We start from the raw sequence: 19863 nt of genomic DNA, 5'->3' as shown, positions 1-19863 counted from the left end.
GACCAGGACTGGTATTTATGGGCCGACCAGGGCTGGGCCTAGTATGCCGTACGCATCTTTTTTATAATTCGAGTGAGACTCTGATACATGTGAGATAAGTATGGATCTTCTCAAATATTCACAAGATAGAGATAAACTTAAGAAGGGTCCAATGGATGAAGAGTCCTAGTCCAGGATATGTTATAATTCTACTAGGTAACTTATTCTATTTTTTCCTATAAATACAGGTACTGTTATGGTTGTTTTCATTATTCACGCACTCATATCTCTCAGTTTTCGTATTAATCATACCCTTTGCCTTCAAGACACTGACTTAGGCATCGGAGGGGTCACGCCGAAAACACTTTCGGCACCCCTTGACCTAGTTGTTGCTTGTGCAGAACTTGGTGGTACCCGACCCGACCTGCTCCATAAAGAAATTGGAGGATCCATTCTACCAGACCGAACCCGAGGTAAAATTCCGACATCATCAATTGGCGCCGTCTGTGGGAATTTGAAGAAAAAGAGTTTCGATGGCTGATCAGAATGGAAATCATCCTAATTTAGAGTTGTTAATAGCTCAGGCTGTTCAGAGGGCTTTGGCAGAGAGGGATGAGGCAAATATTCTGCACCCCGATCATAATGCCCACCTCGAGGAGATCAAAAAATTGAAGGAAGAAATGGAGCAGCTCAGGAAGAAGCAGGCCGGGTACCTAGCTACCACAATCAGAAACATTCCTTTTACTCAGGAGATATTGGACGCTGACCTTCCCAAACAATTTAAATTTCCCCACGTTGGGGAGTACGATGGTAAAGGCGATCCAGAGGAACATTTAGCACGCTTCGAGAATGCAGCTCTGCTGCATAAATATTCGGATCCGATCAAGTGTAGGGCTTTCCTTACTACTCTCATAGGACCAGCCCAGCAATGGTTCAATACGTTACGCGCTGGGGAGATCAAGGAATTCAAGGATTTTAGCAAATCCTTTTTGCATCACTTTGCTAGTAGCAAAAAGCATCCTACCACTACTTTCAGTCTCTTTGCAATCAAACAACGGGAACATGAAAATTTGAGGGCATACATTCGAAGGTTTAGTGCCTTGGCTCTCGAGGTACCCATGGCTACCCCAGACCTGCTCATCAGCGCATTCATGCAAGGGCTGGATACAAAAGATTTTCTTAAATCTTTAATAAAAAGGCTGCCGGAGACGTATGAGGAATTACTTGCCCGAGCTGAGAAATATGTCAACATGGAAGAGATTCAGGTCTCACGAGCAGCTGTGAAGAGGGAGCGACCAAAAAGTCCAAAGGGCAATAGGGTTCCGAGCAATGGGACAGGAATGGGACAACCATTTCGACCTGCGCTGTTGGGAGAATTCAGCTCTTTCACTCCCTTGCGCATGAGTAAAGTCCGAGCCCTCCAAATTTGTGATGATCGGAAGCTCACACAAAGGCCTCCATGGACTGAGAAGGGACCTCGGAACAGGGAATCAGATAAATATTGTCACTTTCATAATGAGTATGGGCATATTACTGAGAACTGTCGTCAATTAGATCAAGAGATTGAAAGAATAATACAACAACATGCTGAATTAAAAAATATATTGACCCGTCAAGAGGGATATCGCCCGAACAAGAGACAGCAAGAAAGACCGAGGCAAAGAGCCAGGACTGCTCCTCCCCATGAAGATTTCAATCACCCGAATCAGGGCCAGCCCGACGATGACCGAGCTCATCAAAGACCAGCTCCGCCTGCTAGAGGAATTATAAACATGATTTCTGGAGGCCCTACTGACGGAGATTTCAATCGAGCTAGGAAAACTAGCAGTAGAAAATTAATAAATATGGAGATTGGGAATCAAATCTTCCATACTGGCCCGACCCTCTCCTTTGGTCCAAAAGATTTGAAAGGGGTTTCCAGCAACCATAACGATGCGCTGGTAATAAGGGCCACAGTCGCAAACTATGACGTAGCTCGGATATTCGTGGATTCAGGCAGTTCAGTCAATGTTTTATTCCAAGAAGCAATAAATCAAATGGATTTGGGACAGTACAAGATGGAGCCTGTGGTAACATCACTCTTTGGTTTCACGGGTCATGCCATCCGACCTGTTGGATTAGTCCACCTACCCTTAACTCTTGGAAAAAACAACACTCGCAAAACTCGAATTGTATGTTTCATTATAGTGGACGCCCCATCCGCTTATAATGCTATACTAGGCAGACCTGCCATGACCACTTTCATGGCTGTGGCATCAGCTCTGCATCAGAAAATGAAATTCCCAGTGGGTAATGAGGTTGGGGAGGTGCAAGGTGATCAAGTTATTTCGCGCAAGTGTTATGTGGAGGAGGTCAGAATAGAGCAAAAAGTAGCCAGGACTGATAACGTCGACCGACCTGGAATTTTTGGCATGGAAAAAATCAACTTGATAGAAGACACATCTGTCACCACTGAAGAAGAAACTGAAGAAGTAATAATCTCCCCTCCTTTCGGGGTAGTAAAAATTGCTCGAACCCTGGAAACAGAGTTGAAGCGAACACTGCTGGAATGCTTGCAAAAAAATAAAGACGTCTTTGCATGGTCAGTTTCAGACCTGGTAGGGGTCCATCGGGAAATATCAGAACACAAGCTCAATGTGATAAAAGGTTATCACCCTATTATTCAAAAGAAATGACACTTAGGTCCTGAAAAGGATGCAGTAATAAAGGAGTAGGTGGACGAGTTACTCAAGGCGGGGCACATTGAAGAAATCCACTTCCCGACCTGGTTGTCCAACATAGTCCTAGTTCCAAAGTCTACGGGAAAATGGCGCATGTGTGTAGATTTTTGAGATTTGAATAAAGCATGCCCTAAAGATTGTTACCCCCTACCTAGAATTGATCAGCTGGTTGATTCGACTGCAGGGCATGAATTACTCAGTTTTTTGGATGCTTATCAGGGATATCACCAAATTCCCTTGGCAAAAGAGGACAAAGACAAAGTGAGTTTTGTCACATCAACTGGAACTTATTTCTATGTGGTCATGCCGTTTGGACTCAAAAATGCCGGGGCAACATATCAGAGACTAATGGACAAAGTGTTCGAGCAACAAATTGGGAAAAACATTGAGGTATACGTTGATGATATCCTGATCAAAACCCGAACTGCAGACCAGTTCATCACCGACCTGGCTCAAACATTCCAGACATTGAGAAATTATCAATTGAAGCTAAACCCTAGCAAGTGTACTTTTGGAGTCCGGGCTGGTAAATTCCTAGGTTATATGGTTACGAGAAGGGGAATTGAGGCAAATCCTGAAAAATTCCAAGCTATCATTTCTATGAGCTCGCCCAGAAATGTACAGGAAGTACAAAGGCTGACAGGAAGAATTACCGCATTAGCCCGATTTATAAGCAGATCTGCAGATAAAAGTTTATCCTTCTTCAAGGCACTGCGAAAGACCAAAAATTTCGAATGGAATGAGGAAAGTGAGAAGGCATTCCAGGATTTGAAGACCTATTTAAAACAATTGCCCGTGCTGAATAAGCCTATTTCAGGGGAAGAGTTGTTCCTATATCTGGCAGTCACACCCCGAGCAGCCAGTTCAGTCCTGGTCAGGAAGGACGGGGCAAATCATCAGCCTGTTTATTTTGTGAGTCATGTCTTGAAGGGAGCCGAGCTCAATTATTTAACCCAAGAAAAACTTACCTTAGCTCTGGTAATCACCGCAAGAAAATTACGGCCTTACTTCCTGTCACATCCCATCACCGTGCTCACCAATAGCGTCCTGGGAAAAATTGCAACTAATCCAGATGCATCAGGTAGACTGGTCAGATGGATCACAGAATTGAGTGAGTACAATCTCAAGTTTGAACCTCGAACAGCTATAAAAGCTCAAGCCCTGGCTGACTTCTTGGCAGAGACAGTCCAGCTAGAACAAGAAGAGCTATGGAAGATTTTTGTAGATGGGTCATCATGTCAGTCAGGGAGCGGAGCTGGAATCGTGATCATCTCACCTTGGGGTGAAGAAACTAATATATCAATCAGATTGGACTTCAGAGCCTCTAACAATGAAGAAGAATATGAGGCATTGCTACTCGGACTTAAGGCAGCACGGAATTTGGGTATCTCCCGGGCTACTCTATATTTCGATTCCCAACTAGCTATTCAGCAGAGCAACGGAAAGTTCGAGATCAAAGATGATAAAATGAGGAAATATGCTAAGGCATTAGACACAGCTAAGGAAGGATTCACCGAGCTGAATTTAGAGCTCATCTCCCGAGCTGAGAACATCAAGGCCGACCATTTGGCTCGCCTAGCTAGTGCATTGAATGATCGGCCTGATCCCATTGTTGCAGGTCGGGAACTTGTGTCTCAGTTGGAAACTCTTGATTATATGCTAACTCAAGTACCAGAAGGGGATTGGAGATATGACATACACACATATCTGACTAAGAAGGAATTACCAAATGATAACAAAAAGGCCAAGGAAGTAAAAAGAAGGGCTCTTCGCTTCGTCATGATCGATCAAATTTTGTTCAAGAGATCTTTCTCTCAGCCCTTGTTAAAGTGTTTAGGCCCTGACGAGGCAAATTACGTATTACGAGAAATTCATGAAGGGTCTTGCGAAAGTCACCTGGGCAGTCTTGCCCTAGCTCGCAAAGCTCTTTTTGCTGGTTTCTTTTGGCCTACTATGCGCAAAGACTCCTCAGATCTGGTTCATTCGTGCTATAATTGCCAAAGACACGCTAACCTACAGTGGAGACCTGCAGAATACATGAAGGCAGTGGTGGCTGCTTGCCCTGTAGTGACCCTTACCCGGATCACCTACTAAACAGAACTTATGCATGCAATTAACTTAATTAAACAGATATCAGAATAAAACTGCGGAATCCAAATAACATTATACAATCCCAAGTAAAGGAATCTGTAATTATCCCATAATATACAACCAAATCGAATAGCTGTATAAATCCAAACAACAGTAATAAAACCTAAGCGAAGCTCCAGCCGGCCAACCGCTGACTAGCCCCTCCTGGATCCACCCTCCTCGTCCAATCGCAAACCTGCCCCATGGAATAGGGTGTCCAGAAAATACAGAGTACGAGACGTGAGCATAAAACGCTCAGTGCGAGAGTATGAGTATACATGCATGCAAAGTGAACTCCCTATAGACTCGAGGTCAAGGATCAGATAACAGAGACAGACCGGGCCCTGGTATGTAGCACGTTGTGCCGTCGCTTCAGGAGGTGGCTCCCATACCGAGATAACCGTGGAAACGCCGGCCCCAAATCGATGGAAGTCCATCCACTAACAGGATAGGGTACAACCCTACTACAGACATCTCGAAGGAGATACAGCAAGATGCAAATGAATGCAGCATAATATCATGGCATATAAATCATGCAGTCATATAATACATGCATACTCAGTCAGGATATCTCGAACAGTACTTTCGTACCTCAAAACAGTGCAAGCTCTACCAACTCTAGGTCCACGCCTATAGTCTGCTCTACACTGCCAAATGATACTACTATCATTAAAGTGCTCTAAAAGCCTTAACTAAGCTATTGCATACTCCTAAATATTTATAGGGAGCAAAAGCTATACCTTCGTCCGTCGTTAGCCCTTTGATGTCGATGCCTCCAGAACTTGGGCACAACTCCGCTACGACTACCGAACGCCTCGCCGACCTCCGGACCAAGCCTAAGAAGACTAGAACAGCTCCAAAAGGGCTAGAAAGGAAAGGAGAACTCGGAATTGGCAATTGAAAGTGAAGTCTCGGCCTTCTATTTATAGACAACGATCGGAACTTCCGATCCTTGATCGGAACGTCCGAACCCCGATCGGAACGTCCGATCCTGCCATCGGAGCTTCCGAAGATCCTGATCTGCCACATGTCAAAATATCACTTGTTGACTCCGGATAGGGGTGATCGGAGCCTCCGGTCCTGATCGGAGCTTCCGATCCAACCACACGTCATGCCTGACGTAATAACATCGGTGCTTCCGATCGCTCATCGGAGCTTCCGATCCTGTTCGGAGCTTCCGATCGTGCCTTCGGAGCTTCCGATCCGTCCGATACCCAATTCAATTAATTAGCATTAATCCTTTAATTACTCAATTAGGGTACGGGCTACTACATTCTCCCCCACTTAAGATATTTCGTCCTCGAAAACAGATCTTAAGTACCGAATGCAAATACAGAAATCAGAAACATTCTTTATTCAAATCAAACGTTTACAGAGTTTGCAACTGAATACAACTTAAAGAATAAAATCAAAACAACTCAGGATGGTCTTTACGCATCCTGTCCTCAAGCTCCCAAGTAGCTTCCTCAGTGCCTCGGCGCTGCCACTGAACTAAAACCAAATGAATGACTTTGTTCCGTAAGAACTTATCCTTATAATTCAGGATACGAAGAGGTTTCTCAACATAAGTCAAATCCTTGTCTACCTGAACCTCAGACCGCTGCAGAATATGAGATTCATCCGCCACATACCGTCGCAACAAAGATACGTGGAACACGTCGTGAATACTGGACAGATGCGGTGGCAAAGCTAGTCGATAAGCCAAATCGCCAATACTCTCCAAGATCTCAAACGGACCGATAAATCTGGGAGACAACTTGCCCTTAAGGCCAAATCTGAGAATCTTGCGGAAAGGTGACACTCTCAGAAACACTTTCTCCCCGACCTCGAACTGCAAAGGCCTACGCTTGATATTAGCATAGCTGGCCTGACGATCCTGTGCAGTCCTAATTCGTTTCTTGATCATATCAACAATGTCTATCGCCTGCTGGATAAACTTCGGTCCCTCAGCCTGTCTCTCCCCCACTTCTTCCCAGAAGAGTGGAGTATGAAAACGTCGCCCATACAACGCCTCAAAAGGTGCCATCCCAATACTAGTGTGATAGCTGTTGTTGTAAGCGAACTCGATCAACGGCAAATGATCCTGCCAGGCTGAACCAAAATCCATGACGCACGCTCTAAGCATATCCTCTAACGTACGGATAGTGCGCTCTGACTGACCATCAGTCTCCGGATGATAGGCTGTACTCAAACTGAGAGTAGTACCCATCGCACGCTGAACACTCCCCCAGAATCTAGAAGTAAACCTGGGGTCCCGATCACTGACAATGCTCACAGGAACTCCATGAAGTCGGACGATCTCCTGAATGTACATCCGTGCCATGCGATCCACAGAGTACTCTCGGCTATAGGCAATGAAATGCGCTGACTTGGTGAGTCGGTCCAACACCACCCAGATAGCATCACAGTTCCTCGGGGATACCGGCAAATGGGTCACAAAGTCCATAGTGATAAACTCCCATTTCCATTCAGGAATAGGCAGACTGTGAAGCAATCCTCCAGGTCGTCGGTGCTCTGCCTTGACCTGTTGACACACCAAACATCTCGAAACAAACTGATAAACACTGCGTTTCATTCCCTTCCACCAGAAACGAGTACGTAGATCCTTGTACATCTTGCTGCTCCCAGGATGAATACTCAACTTAGTGCGATGCGCCTGAGACAAAATCTCCTCTCGCAACTCTTCATCCTGCGGAATCACAAGCCTACCAGACAAACACAAAAATCCATCTGACTGATAATGAAATCCAGACGAGCTACCCTCGTTAGCTAGACGAGCTAAACGCTGGGTCTTTGAATCAGACATCTGAGCATCTCGGATCCGCGAATACAAGGCTGGCTCAGATAATATCGCAAACATCTGGATACTCTGCATACCTTTCTTATGCTTGAAGGTAAAACCTGAAGTACAACAGTCACTGATCGCACTAGACATCGAACAAGTCTGAAGTGCGGATAGTCGCACCTTGCGACTCAAAGCATCAGCGGTGAGATTAGCAGTTCCCGGATGGTACTTAATCTCGCAATCATAGTCCTTAAGCAAGTCCATCCAACGTCTCTGTCTCATGTTCAATTCTGCCTGAGTGAACAAATACTTGAGACTCTTATGGTCGGTGAAGATCTCAAATTTCTCGCCATACAGATAATGACGCCAGATCTTCAAAGCGAACACAATGGCTGCTAACTCCAAATCATGGACTGGGTAGTTATCCTCGTGAAGCTTCAGCTGTCTAGAAGCGTATGCGATCACATGCCCATTCTGAGTCAGGACACAACCTAACCCCTGAAGAGAAGCATCCGTGTAAACTACATACCCTCCAGATCCTGACGGTAATGCTAACACCGGCGCAGAAGTCAACCGCCGTCGAAGCTCACGGAAATTCTCCTCACACTCGGAGGACCACTCAAAATCCACACCCTTACGGGTAAGCTGCGTCAACGGTCGAGCTAACTGAGAGAAGTTCAGAATGAAGCGACGATAATACCCTGCTAGACCCAGAAAACTACGGATCTCAGCAACTGTCGTCGGACGCGACCAATTAAGTACCGCTTCAATCTTGCTTGGGTCAACAGAAATTCCCTCCCTGGATATGATATGGCCAAGAAAAACCACTCTATCCGTCCAGAACTCACACTTGCTCAGCTTGGCGTACAATTGCTCATCTCGAAGAGTCTGCAGTACCAACCGCAAGTGAGAAACATGCTCTTCCGTATTACGCAAATAAACCAGGATGTCGTCAATGAAGACCACGACAAACTTGTCCTAATACTCCCTGAAGACACGGTTCATCAGATCCATGAATATAGCCGGCGCATTAGTCAAACCAAATGGCATCACTAGAAACTCGTAATGACCATAGCGAGTACGGAATGCAGTCTTGGCTACGTCCTGATCACGGACTCTCAACTGATGATACCCAGATCTCAAGTCAATCTTGGAGTAAATTGATGTGCCCTGCAGCTGGTCAAACAAGTCATCAACACGAGGCAACGGATACTTGTTCTTCACAGTCACTCGATTCAGCTGCCGGTAGTCAATGCACAGCCGCATCGACCCATCCTTCTTCTTCACGAAGAGAACAGGAGCTCCCCAAGGAGATACACTAGGACGAATGTACCCCTTGTCCAAAAGATCCTGTAGCTGATTCTTTAACTCACGCATCTCTGACGGAGCCAGACGATACGGTGCTCTAGAAATAGGCGAAGTACCCGGCATCAACTCTATGCCAAACTCGACTTCCCTAGCAGGAGGAAAACCCGGAATCTCATCAGGAAACACATCTGGAAATTCATCCACAACAGGAATGCTCTCTATCCCAATACTCTCAGCGGACAAATCAACTGCATAGATAAGGTAGCCTTCCCCGCCAGACTCCAGAGCTCGACAGGCTCTCAAAGCTGATACCAAAGGCATCGGGGGTCGCGCTCCCTCACCATAGAAAAACCAACTCTCACTCCCTTCCGGATGAAAGCGTACTAATCTCTGATAGCAGTCCACTGGAGCTCGATAGGTAGTCAGCACATCTATTCCCAGAATGCAATCAAAGTCGTCCATCGCCAGGACCATGAGATTCGCTAACAGAATGTTCCCTTCGAACTCTAAAGGGCAACCCATCACTAGACGCTTAGCCAAAGCAGATTGGCCCGTCGGAGTAGAAACAGACATCACTACGTCTAGTGCAATGCATGGTAACTTATGCCTCTTAACAAAACGTGCAGAAATGAAGGAATGAGATGCACCAGTGTCAATAAGTACAAGAGCAGGTATACCATAAAGCATAAATGTACCTGCGATGACTTTCTCATTCTCCTCCACAGCCTGATCATGTCTCAGGGCAAACACCTGGCCAGAAGCTCGTGGCCTCAAATGAGAACTCCCAGCAGACTGTCCCTGCGACCTCTGCTGTACGGTAGCCTGAGAACCCGATCCTGAACCAGAACCAGAACCGCCTCCCCCAGACTGTGGACAATCCCTCCGGATATGACCAGTCTCTCCACAACGGAAACAAGCTCCAGAAGCTCTGTGGCACTTGTCGGATGGATGGTTCTTCCCACAGTGATCACACTTGTCCTTCTTACCGAAACGGACAACACCCCCAGAACCAGAGGAAGAAGAAGATCCAGACTTCTTGAAAGTTTGGGCACGGGGACCCAAAGAACTAGCAGGCCTCGACTGAGGGAAAGACCTGTTCCGCCGAATGCTGTCCTCTGCCTGATGACAACGGCTCACCAAACCCTCGTAGGACATGTCGTCGCCAACTGCCACACGGTCATGGATCTCAGGGTTAAGGCCCTGAAGAAACAGATTATACTTCATCTCTGAGCTATCAGCAATCTCGGGGCAATAGGATAGCAGATCAAAGAACCTCTGCTGATACTCATCAATAGACATGGCTCCTTTTCGCAGACTCAATAGTTCGCCCGCCTTCGACTGTCGGAGTGCAGGAGGAAAATACCGCTTTTGGAAAGCTGTGCGGAACTCGGCCCAGGTGGCCACCCCTCTCGCCGTAACAAAAGGTGCAGAAGTAAACCTCCACCACCTGCGCGCACGCCCATCCAGAAGATAGCCAAGGGTCTCCACCTTCTGCTCATCGGTGCATTGGAAAGTCTGAAAAGTCGTCTCCATGCGGTCTAACCAGTTCTCCGCATCCTCCGGAGACTCACCTCCAACTAAGGGCTTAGGACCCATAGCTAAGAATCGACGCACAGTGAAACGCTCGTCGTCATGGTGACGATGACGCCGTTCTCGACGAGGCTCCCGGTCGGCATCACCCCAACGCCCACCAACACTACCATGAGAACTCTGGTCGTCACGATTTGACATCTACAAAAATACCTCAAGATGAGACTAAATCCCAAGAAATCTTTTGCATGCTCTGATACCATAAATGTAGTGACCCTTACCCGGATCACCTACTAAACAGAACTTATGCATGCAATTAACTTAATTAAACATATATCAGAATAAAACTGCGGAATCCAAATAACATTATACAATCCCAAGTAAAGGAATCTGTAATTATCCCATAATATACAACCAAATCGAATAGCTGTATAAATCCAAAAAACAGTAATAAAACCTAAGCGAAGCTCCAGCCGGCCAACCGCTGACTAGCCCCTCCTGGATCCACCCTCCTCGTCCAATCGCAAACCTGCCCCATGGAATAGGGTGTCCAGAAAATACAGAGTACGAGACGTGAGCATAAAATGCTCAGTGCGAGAGTATGAGTATACATGCATGCAAAGTGAACTCCCTATAGACTCGAGGTCAAGGATCAGATAACAGAGACAGACCGGGCCCTGGTATGTAGCACGCTGTGCCGTCGCTTCAGGAGGTGGCTCCCATACCGAGATAACCGTGGAAACGCCGGACCCAAATCGATGGAAGTCCATCCACTAACAGGATAGGGTACAACCCTACTACAGACATCTCGAAGGAGATACAGCAAGATGCAAATGAATGCAGCATAATATCATGGCATATAAATCATGCAGTCATATAATACATGCATACTCAGTCAGGATATCTCGAACAGTACTTTCGTACCTCAAAACAGTGCAAGCTCTACCAACTCTAGGTCCACGCCTATAGTCTGCTCTACACTGCCAAATGATACTACTATCATTAAAGTGCTCTAAAAGCCTTAACTAAGCTATTGCATACTCCTAAATATTTATAGGGAGCAAAAGCTATACCTTCGTCCGTCGTTAGCCCTTTGATGTCGATGCCTCCAGAACTTGGGCACAACTTCGCTACGACTACCGAACGCCTCGCCGACCTCCGGACCAAGCCTAAGAAGACTAGAACAGCTCCAAAAGGGCTAGAAAGGAAAGGAGAACTCGGAATTGGCAATTGAAAGTGAAGTCTCGGCCTTCTATTTATAGACAACGATCGGAACTTCCGATCCTTGATCGGAACGTCCGAACCCCGATCGGAACGTCCGATCCTGCCATCGGAGCTTCCGAAGATCCTGATCTGCCACGTGTCAAAATATCACTTGTTGACTCCGGATAGGGGTGATCGGAGCCTCCGGTCCTGATCGGAGCTTCCGATCCAACCACACGTCATGCCTGACGTAATAACATCGGTGCTTCCGATCGCTCATCGGAGCTTCCGATCCTGTTCGGAGCTTCCGATCGTGCCTTCGGAGCTTCCGATCCGTCCGATACCCAATTCAATTAATTAGCATTAATCCTTTAATTACTCAATTAGGGTACGGGCTACTACATGCCCTTTTGACCAATTGGGGATGGACATAGTAGGGCCATTCCCTGTTAGCACAGGACAAAGGAAATTCTTGTTGGTCGCAGTCAATTACTTTTCCAAATGGGTGGAGGCCGAACCCCTTGCGAAGATTACGGAGAACGAAGTGCTCAATTTTTTATGGAAAAATATAGTATGTCGCTTTGGGATCCCTTGCAGGCTAGTATCAGACAATGGGCGACAGTTCTGTGGATCTAAAGTCCGAGCATGGTGTCAAGAAATGAAGATTGAACAGGTTTTCACCTCTGTCGCGTATCCACAGGGGAATGGACAGGTCGAAGTTACCAATAGAACGATAGTCCAAGCTCTCAAGACACGACTGGATGCGGCTAAGGGCAAGTGGGCAGATGAGCTCCCTTCCGTATTGTGGTCCTACCGAACTACAACTCGGTCCGGTATAGGTGAAACCCCTTTCAGCATGGTATACGGGACTGAAGCTGTGCTACTAGCAGAGATAGGGCAAGAGAGTGCAAGAATCATGGCGTATGGGGAAAACAATCAAGAATTACGAGCAATGGATCTAGATTTACTCGAAGAAAACAGGTCCCGAGCAGCAATTAGGCTAGCGGCCTATCGCAAACGAATGACCCAAGCATACAACAAAAGAGTATACCCCAAGGTTTTCCAAGAGGGAGACCTGGTTATGCGAAAAATACAACATCAAGGGGAACGAGGAAAGTTAGAAGCCAAGTATGAAGGCCCATTCAAAGTGATAGGAAAAGCCAGAGTAGCCGCATATTACTTGGAAGATGCTCAAGGTAAAAAGGGTAAAAGACCATGGAACGCTCAGCACTTGAAAAAATATTATCCCTAACAGCTCAGTTCGGGCCTCATCATGTTATCTATTTTTCACTAAACTGGCACTTAACCAGTTATTTATATTTTTGAAGTTTTCTTGTTTACATTAGGATCATTCCTGTCTAGTGTCAATTTTATTTTGGAAATATGGCGCTGAAAAGTTTTGGTCTGTTTTTATAAAACAATTTTTTGAGAAACATACCTTGCAAAGCCCAGGCAGGTCTGGCACTCAAAATCCACATCAGTGGTCTCAAAAGCCCAGGCAGGTCTGGCACTCAAAATCCACATCAGTGGTCTCAAAAGCCCAGGCAGGTCTGGCACTCAAAATACACATCAGTGGTCTCAAAGCCCAGGCAGGTCTGGCACTCAAAATCCACATCAGTGGTCTCAAAGCCCAGGCAGGTCTGGCACTCAAAATCCATATCAGTGGTCTCAAAAGCCCAGGCAGGTCTGGCACTCAAAATCCACATCAGTGGTCTCAAAGCCCAGGCAGGTCTGGCACTCAAAATCCACATCAGTGGTCTCAAAGCCCAGGCAGGTCTGGCACTCAAAATCCACATCAGTGGTCTCAAAGCCCAGGCAGGTCTGGCACTCAAAATCCACATCAGTGGTCTCAAAAGCCCAGGCAGGTCTGGCACTCAAAATCCACATCAGTGGTCTCAAAACCTAGGCAGGTCTGGCACTCAAAATCCACATCAGTGGTCTCAAAGCCCAGGCAGGTCTGGCACTCAAAATACACATCAGTGGTCTCAGAGCCCAGGCAGGTCTGGCACTTAAAATCCACATCATTGGTCTCAAAGCCCAGGCAGGTCTGGCACTCAAAATCCACATCAGTGGTCTCAAAGCCCAGGCAGATCTGACACTTAAAACCCATATCAGTATTAGAGCCTAATAGCTGAGCAGGTCCATCACATCAACTACTTCGGTAGTAAGCAGGTCTAGCATTAAAACAATTTCCATTAACGGTACTTAGAACTTAAAAGTTTAAATATCGATCGATCTCAAGGGCTGAATTAAGGTTGAACAAATTCATTATCGCCCTGCCGTAATTAAGTCAGTTCAGGCATATATAGGTCGGGACTTCATAAACTTGCATAAGTTTGTTCCGTTATTAAGTCAGTTCGGGCATATATAGGTCGGGACTTCATAAACTTGCATAAGTTTGTTCCGTTATTAAGTCAGTTCGGGCATATATAAGTCGGGACTTTATAAACTTGCATGTTTGTTCCGTTATTAAGTCAGTTCGGGCACATATAGGTCGGGCTTTATAAAACTCATAAGTCTGGCTTCAGTTATTAAACCAGTCCGGGAACATATAGGTCGGGACCTTATAAACTTGCATGATAAAAGTTTGGTCAGTTATTAAACCAGTCCGGGTACATATAGGTCGGGACCTTATAAACTTTCATGATAAGTTTGGTTTCAGTTATTAAAACAGTCCGGGCACACGCAGATCGGGGCCTTAAAACAGTCGGACTTGGTAAAATTTCTCGCATTTTTTAAAGAGACCCGAACTAAAAATAGAATAAGAAATAAACGTTCATTCATAGCAACAATGTATCAGCCCGACCTGGGCAATAACAAAAATCGATGACCACGCAGGGTATCATTCATATCATGTTTTTAGACAATTCAGAGCAGGAAGAAGAAATAATCAAGGGGTGGGGGCATCCTGTGGCCTTGAGTTCTGGCCGGGACTTGTTGTTCTCTCCGGCCCGGCCTCCTCGGAGTCCTCATCAGGCATGTCATCTAGGGCCTTGGAACAGTCCAGGAAAAGGGTGGGGTGCTCGGTCTCTGAATACCCATTAGCCCTGAACTGGGCTAAGCACCCCTTAAAACCCTCGTCAAAAAAAGTAGCTGCCTTCTCAGCTACGGCGTTAGCAAAATCAGCGGAATTCAAGAATTCTCTTTTCCCGACCTCCTTCGAAGCCTCAAGTTCCCGAGTCAAGGCCCGTACTTGGTTCTTTAGTTCAATCTTGTCCACTTCCAGCTCGGCAGTCTTTTTATGAGCAGCCTCCAGAGCATCCCGTATGGATTCAATCTCCACCCTCATCTCGGTCACCTTTTCATCATGATCAGCCTTGATTTCCCGGGTTTTTCGTGTGAGCTCAGAAATCCGAGCAACGAAGGCCTCCTGGTTCAGGTTGTGTTCCTCCCGGTCTTTGAAAGCTCGGCTGGTGATCTCCCCTCCCCAAGATAGAGCTTGTGAAAACATGAAGGTTAAAACCCAGCTCGGTACATGACAGCTCCGTATACAAGGTAAGATCGAAAAATGCAATATACCTGCAGGGATGCAAGAGCGAAGTTCTGTTCAGCCTCCAAGGTAGGCACTCCTTGAAGGATTTTTAAATCAGAACGAGAAATCAGGTTCTGCATTATGCCTAGGCACCCTTGGGGGTCGGGCTTCGAGAAAAATGACATCTCTGGGACCCCGGGCTGATCTGGCATTCCCTGAGGTTCAGCGTCAGGTAGGGACCCGAACTCTATTATGGGTTCTTTGCCACGGGCTCGGGACGAGGAAACAATGGACGACTGCTCAAGCTCGGGAAGATTGGCGCTGGGCTTTTCCTTGGTTTTGGAAGCTTTCTTTTTTGACTGTTCAGGGGGAGGAGGTTCGGGATGAGTTATGGCCTCACTGTCCTCTGTTTTCTTCCTCTTCAAGTTCTTCAGTGCAGCTCTGAAGTTGGCAGGCATAGCGGCAGATTTGATCCTGTCGTCTAAAAATAAAAAATGTATACATATATAAAAATACGGTAAATCAAAGGCATAAGGGGAATCAGTCTAAGATAAGGATAGCACGGGTACAGGGGTACTACCTACATCCCCTTGGATCTCTACTCCCTTCCCACTGAAGCCATAATGACAGAGCAGATCCTCCTCAATCAGGCTCTCAATATCAAAAGTTTGCGCAGACATGGTATTGATAAAATTGGTAAAGTTGTGAGTAGGTAAAGCTGGCAGTTCAGGACTGGTAAAGTTCATAGCCCAGTTAGACCGGCATTCCCATGGCTGGTTGGGGTTGACAAAAAAGTATCTGTTTGTCCAGCCTTTGTGGGAGCTAGGCTTACCCTTCAGAAAGGGGTATTCGGGTCGCATGGAAATATAGAAGCGACCCGGGGCGGTTTTCTTAATTTGCAAGAAGTAAATGAAATTTCCTATGTCTAAGGGAATTCGGAAGAAACAGAAAAGTACACCTAATGATAGAATTGAACTAAAAGAGTTCGGGGATAATTGACTCGAGCACACACAAAAGTATTGACATAAGTAGGAAATGCAGTTCGGGACTGGAAATCTTAAACCCATCTTGATTTTATCTAGGCTGAAGCTCAAGAAATTAGGAGGGGGTCTGTGAGCCCGGTCTTTACGGCCCGGGATTATAAGATCATAGGTATCGGGCATTCCCGATTTCTCCCTAATGAGGGGACCTAGGTCTGGACTTAGATGGGAGGCCAGGACTTCATACCATTGTTTCCCTTTGGCAGATAATCGGGCTTCATCCGACCTGAGTTTGTGCAATCGCTTTAATTTTTCTATACGAGTCTCCGACAGATCCAGCTCTGAGCTTGGATTATTGGAATCGGAGGGCTCGGGGTTGTTAGAAGGAGAATTGGATGCTTCAAAAAAGGCTACTATTTCCCGAACAGAAGTCTCGTCTGGGGAGGACATATTAATCAACCTAGTATAAGGACGGTAGGACTTACAGGTGAAAGAGTTGTAGCTCGGGAGTGACACAAACAAGACAGAAGCAGTAGTCCGGGTCGGGCGAGCTCTTGAAATTTTTGCAGCGTAACAGTACAAGAGTGAAAGGTGAAAAAATAAATTTTTACCGCCTAGTATATATATAGAGGTGGTGAATCGATCTGGACCGTTGATTTTTAACATGATCTACGGCTCGGGACGGGACAAGCCATGTTTTTTTTGGCTTCGGGAAAAGAACCGTCAGAGGACATCTGAGCCGTTCACTAAAAACACATCACGCGGATCCTGATCTAGACCGTTCAAAAGAAACACATTGCATGAATTAAATTCTGAACTGGTCGAATGACACATGCATAGATCGGGGTTCGGATTAAATTCTTAGTCTAACTTCATTCTTCTTTTAGACCAGTTTGGGAGGTACTATTGTTACCCCGAGAAAATATTTTAACCCGAGCCCGTTTATAATGGGTCTGCTAGATATGACCAGGACTGGTATTTATGGGCCGACCAGGGCTGGGCCTAGTATGCCGTACGCATCTTTTTTATAATTCGAGTGAGACTCTGATACATGTGAGATATAAGTATGGATCTTCTCAAATATTCACAAGATAGAGATAAACTTAAGAAGGGTCCAATGGATGAAGAGTCCTAGTCCAGGATATGTTATAATTCTACTAGGTAACTTATTCTATTTTCTCCTATAAATACAGGTACTGTTATGGTTGTATTCATTATTCACGCACTCATATCTCTCAGTTTTCGTATTAATCATACCCTCTGCCTTCAAGACACTGACTTAGGCATCGGAGGGGTCACGCTGAAAACACTTTCGGCGCCCCTTGACCTAGTTGTTGCTTGTGCAGAACTTGGTGGTACCCGACCCGACCTGCTCCATAAAGAAATTGGAGGATCCATTCTACCAGACCGAACCCGAGGTAAAATTCTGACATCATCAAATAAAATCACAAAGATTGATACAATCACACTATATGCACTCGAAGACTTCAAACCCTTCAAAAAGAATTAATCCAGATCAGAGAAAAAAGAGAATTCTGCAGCTTTCTTTTTGAATGTGTGTATCAACTGCTTCGGTCTTCTTTATTTTTATGCAAGCCTCTTTGAATCGGTTAGTTAGTTGGAGGAGTTGTGATTGGTACTGATCTCCTGCGTCTTCATCTTGCATGATATTGTGCACCTCCTTGATCCTTCATTCCCATTGGTCATAATAGCTGGATAAGAAAGCAACATTACATTTCAAAAAACATGTTTTCTAAATTTCTATTTCAGCAAAATCATTCTTTATGATATTGAGAGTGTAGGTTGTCTCTATACAATTACAAATGACTTGTTTCAGGGTATCCTTGCAAGCGTTGAGGGATCCCTACAAGAGCTTGCAGCCATTGCCATCGTCTGAGGCTCGAGGCCGGGTGTGTCTTCCCCAACTAATAAAACTCTTTAGATTTTAATTCTAGTCTAGTAGATTATGGTGGATTCTGAGTCGTGTTAATTTTATGTAGTTTTATGCATAAGCATCCTATTTGAATGTAATTAAATTTGTTTCAACTGTATTGTTTTACAATGTGTTGTGTTGAGAAAACAAATGTATTTGTATTTTTATATTTGTTTGTCTGAGAATTTTGTTCGGTGTTTGCTTGTAATTGTGCTTATGCGATTTATGTACATGCCCAAAAATAAGGGCTTAAGGCTCATTAAATTGGTTGCAAAGATTGGATTAGATTGATAATTGGCCATGGGGTTGTGGTCCAGCGAGAAGTCAATTTAGGCCCAATTCAGTAAATGTTTCAACTGTCGCAAGAATAGACCAAGTCAAATTAATATGGGAAGTATTACTACAAATTAACAAGTCGTTTGTTTTAAAAGTTAAATGTTTCGCATATTAATTACCATTTAGCATTACCGTGCATGGCACGCCCGCAACCCAATTATTTTTGCAAAAAATATTTAATATTTATATCATATTTTTTATGTTACATAATTTTTTTTGTAAAAAAGAAAGATGTTCATAGTATTTACATTTTAAGGTTTCGTGTGAACCATTAACTTGTATGGATGGATAAACTTTAGGTAAATTTCAAATCCACTCTCTATAAATCAAACAATTTTAGTAGTAATTGTGATGGATTTCGTATATAACCAACTTTACATAGAATTGTATATGATCAATTAAGGATCATATTGTGCTGAGTTTTGGGTTGCAATATTTTTTGTAATAGATCAGTCGAGGAGCTATAAACACATTTTAAAAGAATTGGCCAAGGACTGAATTTTTTAGTCGAGGTGCTATGTGTTTCAGTTAGGCAGTGTGATAAGTCTTAACTTAACTGGATTTGTACAAAGAGTTGTATAAATCAAAGTCTTATAGTGAATATTCTTACGACAGTGGAAGAAAGGTTGACGTCGGAGCAGTTGAGTCTCCGAATATTCAAAAACATGTCTAATTTGTTTTCCTCTTTTTTTTTAAATTTTTATGGCTTGTATTTAAAAACTAATTAAATGAAATATGATCGAAAAAAATTGTGATATACTTTTTTTGTTTAAAGTTACAATTTTTAAATTTACTAGGAAGGTGCACGTGCGATGCACGTAATGAACCTAGAATTATATATATGGTTATGAATTAACATCCAATAAATTTTACGGATATCTGACTGATGTTGGTCATAGACATTATTTTCAAACTAAATAAAAAGATATAAAATCAATAAGTGAAAAATTATAATGTTCATTATAGATTTAAGTTTCAAAATTAAACATAAGGGAAATAAACTCAAACCCTAAAGATAAGAAAAATTTACAATTCTAGTTTTATAAGTTAGCCTATTTTGACTTTTAGTTATGTGGCTTGTAAAAATATGATTTTTATCAAATAACTTCTAATTTTTTGTCCTTTTTTGCCTGAAACATCTAAATATATAGAATATGATTTATTTGAAATCGGTGGTTTTTTTACATAGCACATGTGTTGAAATAAATTTTATATTACACATTAAAATTAATCGAAATTAAAAAAGAAAAAGAAAATAAAGAAAAATTATCCTCAAAACATCAAAATAAGAGGGAAAATTTTGTTGTTTTTCTTATTTTTGGTTTGGGAAAATTGCATGCTAGTATATACAATGTAACACCATTTCAACGAAAATGAACTAAAATAGCTAAAAATCTTAGCATACTAAACTAAAACTGAAATATGAAAATATGAAGGACCAAAATCATAAAGTAACAAAATTAATTTACTTTAGGTAAATTTTTGGG

At 44.1% G+C, this 19863-nt stretch overlaps 1 protein-coding gene across 1 annotated transcript; it reads left to right on the top strand.

Annotated features, from left to right (window-relative positions):
* The first annotated feature begins 512 nt into the window (after window positions 1-512).
* LOC140862050 (uncharacterized) lies at window positions 513-2654 on the top strand. Its single transcript, XM_073265055.1, has one exon. It carries the CDS (start codon window positions 513-515, stop codon window positions 2652-2654), a length of 2142 nt encoding a protein of 713 aa, XP_073121156.1.
* Window positions 2655-19863: the final 17209 nt, after the last annotated feature.

Source organism: Henckelia pumila, chromosome 4, assembly GCF_033568475.1.
Source record: "Henckelia pumila isolate YLH828 chromosome 4, ASM3356847v2, whole genome shotgun sequence".
NCBI lineage: Eukaryota > Viridiplantae > Streptophyta > Magnoliopsida > Lamiales > Gesneriaceae > Henckelia > Henckelia pumila.
Note: the sequence above shows the minus strand (reverse complement) of the source record. Positions and strands in the feature narration are given on the sequence as shown.